The sequence below is a fragment of the Mustela lutreola genome, chromosome 4, assembly GCF_030435805.1.
Source record: "Mustela lutreola isolate mMusLut2 chromosome 4, mMusLut2.pri, whole genome shotgun sequence".
NCBI classification, from domain to species: Eukaryota; Metazoa; Chordata; class Mammalia; order Carnivora; family Mustelidae; genus Mustela; species Mustela lutreola.
In genome coordinates, this window is record NC_081293.1 from 83,378,013 (window position 1) to 83,383,387 (window position 5,375).

At 58.9% G+C, this 5,375-nt stretch overlaps 1 protein-coding gene across 1 annotated transcript; it reads right to left on the reverse strand.

Annotated features, from left to right (window-relative positions):
- Positions 1-3,559: 3,559 nt before the first annotated feature.
- LOC131829033 (spermatogenesis-associated protein 31E1-like) lies at positions 3,560-5,115 on the reverse strand. The gene is made up of 3 exons (XM_059170370.1): positions 4,845-5,115; positions 4,405-4,462; positions 3,560-3,858 (listed from the first exon to the last, which is right to left on the reverse strand). Exons 1-3 carry the CDS (start codon positions 5,028-5,030, stop codon positions 3,794-3,796), a joined length of 309 nt encoding a protein of 102 aa, XP_059026353.1. The 5' UTR covers positions 5,031-5,115; the 3' UTR covers positions 3,560-3,793.
- Between the last annotated feature and the right edge of the window lie 260 nt (positions 5,116-5,375).

Below are 5,375 nucleotides of genomic sequence, written 5' to 3' on the forward strand. Positions count from 1 at the left end.
CTAAGGTGACTCCCCAGGCAGGGGCCTCCTTGAAGTCCCCCACCTCCCCGGGCACTTTGGCACTCAGATTCTGGTGCTCTAAGTTGAGCTCTAGCATGGTCATGTCCCGTGAGGCCCGACCCCCATTCACCCTCCTTAGCTCCTTTGTGGCCATTGCTGGACTTGGACTTGACTCCAAGCTGCTGTTCATAAGAGTCCTAGAGACAGTCTCACTGTGCCAGATTCTGCCCACAAAGCTGTATGTGAAGGTCCGAGAAGGTGACCTGGGCCCCTCTCCAGCTAGAGGGCCACCCTCAGGTGAGGTCCCTTCCAGAGCCTGCTGGATTTCCTCACACGTAGGCTGGGGAGCACCGAGGGGACCCCCCCAAGTGGGGTAAGACTCTTTCATCACCTCTCCTTGATAGGGCTGAGAAGGATTTCCCACGAACTTGGTGCCCAAGCCAGCCTTGGATATGCAGGTGGCTGAGAGGGAAGGGAAGGACTGGGAGAGGAGGAAGCCCTTCTTTAACTTGAAGAGGTTTATTGTCTTGAGAACCTTGAGGGGGAGGCCCCAACGGTGCTTCACCCTGAGCCTTTTGATATGTGCTTCTAGCATCCGCTGAGCATATGGACTGAGGATGGAAAAATTGTGGGGGGGCTCCCAGCACTTGGAAAGCGCTGGCTTTCCAGGTTTCCCGTGAGGGGTTGCCTTTCTGGGAAGGTCCGAGGAGTGGTGGGCAGCAAGCCTGGAAGGATGAACATCCAAAGGCATCTGACCCTCTCTGAACTGCCCCAACTTCCTTAAATGGGCTCTCAGGTCCTTCTCTAGGAGCTTCCCGTCTGTGCTGCTTGTGGAGGGCTTCATGTCTGTGTCTGACTCCTCACGATTTCTTCCTGGAGCCTTCTCTGGAGAGCTCGCTGAGCCCCTGTGTAGATCTTTCTGGATCCTCCCTGCACTGGACCTTGAATCCTTGCCCAGTCTTTTTCTTGGCACGGTCCTTCCTGGGTACCTGGACCCAGTCTTCTGTGTGGCCTGGCAGCTTCCATTTGTAGACTCAGACTTGGCCTTGGGACTGTGCCAGCTGTGTGCCTGGGGCACCTTCTGGAACTCTTGGTGAGGCTGTATCTCTAGGGATGGCTGGATCCTGCAGGACGGGCCCCTTCCTTGCTTCATGAGCCTCTTCCAAAGGTGCCAATCCGGTTGCTCCCAGAGCTCAGAGTCGATCAATTCTCCAGGAAGGACAGGGACTGACCTATGGCCCTCGGGGGCCTGGCCACCCTGCGGAAGGTCAGGAGGACCTTGGCTAAAGACTTGCGGAGATCTTTTCATCACAGGGGGTACCTTGCCCCTTTCTAGTTGCTTCTCCAGAAAGTGATATTCCAGGTTTTGAAAAGCAGCTGGCGTGTAAGATGGTGTCTTCTGGGCTACAGGGCAAGACACCCGGCACCTCCCCATCACGGGTGGCAGAGACGAGAGTCCAAATGGGACAGAGGGTGCAAGGCCTGCCTGGGTCTGGGGCTCAGTTAGAGGCCTGAGATGGGACTGATCCAGAGGAAGGGGCTGGGGCTGAGTCAGAGGGAGGGGCTGGGGCTGAGTCAGAGGGAGGGCCTTGGGCTGAGTCAGAGGGAGGGGCTTGGGCTGAGTCAGAGGGAGGGGCTTGGGTTGGGTCAGAGGGAGGGGCTTGGGCTGAGTCAGAGGGAGGGGCTTGGGTTGGGTCAGAGGGAGGGGCTTGGGCTGAGTCAGAGGGAGGGGCTTGGGTTGGGTCAGAGGGAGGGGCTTGGGCTGAGTCAGAGGGAGGGGCTTGGGTTGGGTCAGAGGGAGGGGCTTGGGCTGAGTCAGAGGGAGGGGCTGGGGCAGCGGCCGGTCCAGAGGGAGGAGCTGGGGCTGTGTCAGAGGGAGGGGCTGTGGAAGGGGCTGAGTCAGAGGGAGGGGCTTGGGCTGAGTCAGAAGGAGGGGCTGGGGCAGGGGCTGAGTCAGAGGGAAGGGCTGGGGCTGAGTCAGAGGGAGGGGCTGGGGAAGGGGCTGCGTCAGAGGGAGGGGCTTGGGCTGAGTCAGAGGGAGGGGCTGGGGCTGAGTCAGAGGGAGGGGCTTGGGCTGCGTCAGAGGGTGGGGCTTGGGTTGAGTCAGAGGGAGGGGCTTGGGCTGAGTCAGAGGGAGGGGCTGGGGCAGGGCCCAGTCCAGAGGGAGGGGCTGGGGTTGAGTCAGAGGGAGGAGCTGGGGCTGAGTGAGAGGGATGGGCTGGGGAAGGGGCTGAGTCAGAGGGAGGGCCTGGGGAAGGGGCTGAGTCAGAGGGAGGGGCTGGGGAAGGGGCTGAGTCAGAGAGAGGGGCTGGGGCTGAGTCAGAGGGAGGGTTTGGGGCTGAGATGGAGGAAGGGGCAGGGACTGGGACAATCTCAGGGTCAAGGGTTGGGGCCTGGCTGAAGGGTCATGTAAGTCATGGGTCAGGGAGAGGCGTGGAACCACGTTGCCCTGACTCTGCAGTGGCAAGGCATGAGAGAGCTCATTGAATATGACAGACGGGAACTCCAATGGGGGATCGGTCACCCTGACAGTGGCCACCAGGGACTCGCTGTGCAGAAAGGGGAGACCCCAGAAGAGCTGGAGGCATTTCTGCTCTAAATTGTCCCTTGGAATCTTGGGACGTGGGGGCTTCTCAGGACCAAGCAGCTGTTTTGCTTTGCCCCTCATGCTCCAGAAGGACGGGTGGCCCACGGTGTCCTGCCCGTCACCTGGGGACTTGAACATTCTCCCGAAAGAGGTCAGCTGGTATTTTGACCTTTCTTTCTTGTCCTTCTCCCTCCAAGACCTCAGTTCTTTTCTATTGGCAGTGAGTATCTCCAGAAGCTTCTGGACATCTGGGTTGATGGAAGGGGGGATCCTAGTCTCTTCCTGTCTGGGTGTGGGGTCTCCCCAGAACAAGGCTTCTGGTGGGCCATGGGACAGAGGCGCTTGACGGGACTCCAAGCATGTTGAGGTGGACAGGTTCCAGGCATTGGCAGCTGCCTGCCACCAGGACAGGGCCGAAATGGAGCAGTGTGAGCGGCCCAGGCCCGAGATGGCTGGGACAGGAGAAGCTGACCTGTCAGCTGACCAAGGCTTGTGCGGAGCCGAGCTCTGTGGGATGGGGCACGGCAGGGGTGCCCTTGAGTCACACTGAGGGAGAGTCAAAGGAGAGTCTGGCCGCTCTGGGGCCAAGGAGGCTGTCAGAGGCCCAGGGCAGGCCTCTGAAGGAGGGAGACATGACGGGGAAGGGGGAAGAGCAAGTGGCTGGTTTGGAAAGCCATCCGGGGGGAGGAAAGGCTCTACTAGCCAGGAAGTAGTCAGGGAGGAGTGTGAAGCAACGGAAATTGAGGTCATTGGTCCTGCCGGCAGGGTGGCGGCCAGAGGCCGAGGAGACCCCGTCAGTGGAGTTAGGGCAGGTGATGGGGCCACAGCGGGAGTAGCATCTTGCAGAGGCTCCCTGCATGGCTGACGGGCTCCAGCTGGCACCCCTCGGTGCACCTGCCCAGGGGCTGCTTGATGTAAGAACTGGTGAAGTCCCCCCTGGTCAGAGAGCCTCTCCAGGTGGCTGTGGGAGACAGGAGGCATGAGCTGCCGCTGTAGCAGTTGGGTCCGGGAGCGGTCCCCACGGCCGTCCACGCCCCACACCCACATCACAATGCTCCTGCTGTCCCTCACCCTGAGTCTTTGGTCACAGTCTGTCCCCATGGCTCCTCCCAGCCCCCACAAACAGCCCCAGAGGCTGTTACCTGCAGCCCAGGGGTCACACCATAGACTCAGGAAGGCCAACCCAGGGGAGAAGGGGCAGATTCTTTACCTTTCCAGAAAGGAGAACAGGTCCTGAACCTCTTCTAGATTCTTCAGAAATTCTCTGAAACCTGGAAACAGGAGACCGGGTCACAGCAGAAGACAGGGTCCAGGGATCTTACGGGAGGCTGGGTACAATGTCCCATTAGGGGAGACCTTTGGGGGATTGAACTCGGGAGCCCCAAATAGCACTGTCCAAGGCCACATGCCCGCATGGTGACTACAGGATTCATGATGGGGATCGCTTTGTCTTTCCAAAGTGCTTCCCCATTCATGACCTTGCTGGGGGAGGAAGGACTACTGTAGCCTCCAGAGGAATCTAAGCAGAGTTGAACAGCTTGTCCACAGTGGGAGCAGGGGGTCCCGCCCCCAGTCCAGGCCCTGAGGCGCCTGGTTAGGGAATACCAGTTTCCAGCCCCTCAGGGCTTCATTCTGGTGCACAATCTGGGAAGCCTCCGGGTTCACTCTCCCTCCTCAGAGCCCCCAACCCCCACCCAGGGCTCTGTTTCCTGAGGGATGGGCTCAGGCCCTGGTGTCCTGGAGACAGTGAGACTGGACCTTCAGAGCGGGGGACACAGTGTAACTGGGGCACGCAGGGGTGAGTGGCGGTCACGCACCTTTCACGGTCTGATGTTTTTTGCTTCTGTTGCTCCTTCTCCGTGGCTCCACTTGGTACTGAGATAAGAGAACACGGGGAGGCTGGGACCCCCACCCCAGCAGCAGATGACCCAGTGCTCAGGGGCCTGACCTCTGCTAGAGAGGCAGCTCTTAACCTCCAGTTCTTGGCCACCGGTCACTGTGTTTGGGACGCTGCCCTGAACCCCTCCACCACACCTGGACTCCGGCCCGAGATCTTCAGGGAGAAAACATCATGTCCCTCTAACCCTTGCCTGGTCTGGCTTATCCTGGATGGATGGGGTGGTCTACTCTCTCCTGAGAATACCCATTCTATTCTTTCCCATTTCATGGGTCTTTCCAGTGACTTGGAAAAGTGGAAAGAATAATAGAAAAGATGATCGAGTTACACTCTGTTGGGTCTGGGCCAAGGGTTCCTTACCTTCCCGCTCTTCATGTGTTTCTTGCCTTGTGGTGAGGACGGATCAGGGTGGAAGTAGGAAAGTAAAAAGACGAAGAGCCCCAGTCCACACACAAAGGCAAAGATGGCATTAACGGCCCAGAGAGTGGGACTGGGGCTCAGCCAACCATCAGTAAGGAATTCCTGAGGGAAGAGATAATTCTCCATCTCTTCCCTCTAGAAAGTAGTAATGTCCAATCGCACTGCTGCCCTCAGGTAACTGAGCCCTGAGAGTTAGTGACCGATCGCACTGCTGCCCTCTGGCAACTGAGCTCTGGGTGTGTCCATGCAGACACAAGCCTCATGCCCACATCACAGAGCTGTGGTCTGGTCACAAAGGGCCCTTGAGGGCAGGTAAGGGACACAAGTAGCCGGACCACCTCCCCTCTCCACCGCTAGCCCTGTAGTTCTGTCATCCCTCCACCCGCCCAGGCCTGACACTGCTACCCGCTCACCGTGCTAGACAGACCTTTGTCAATTTGCCTTTCATCCTGCGCGAAGCTCAGAGAATAC

What these genes read in the sequence shown, in the direction of transcription:
- LOC131829033 (XM_059170370.1), bottom strand. Translation starts at nt 5,030, where the DNA reads ATGGAGAATTATCTCTTCCCTCAGGAATTCCTTACTGATGGTTGGCTG. An exon ending in AACACATGAAGAGCGGGAAG is followed by an intron (nt 4,463 to 4,844) that starts GTAAGGAACCCT and finishes CTCTTATCTCAG; the next exon opens with TACCAAGTGGAGCCACGGAG. An exon ending in AAAACATCAGACCGTGAAAG is followed by an intron (nt 3,859 to 4,404) that starts GTGCGTGACCGC and finishes TCCTGTTTCCAG; the next exon opens with GTTTCAGAGAATTTCTGAAG.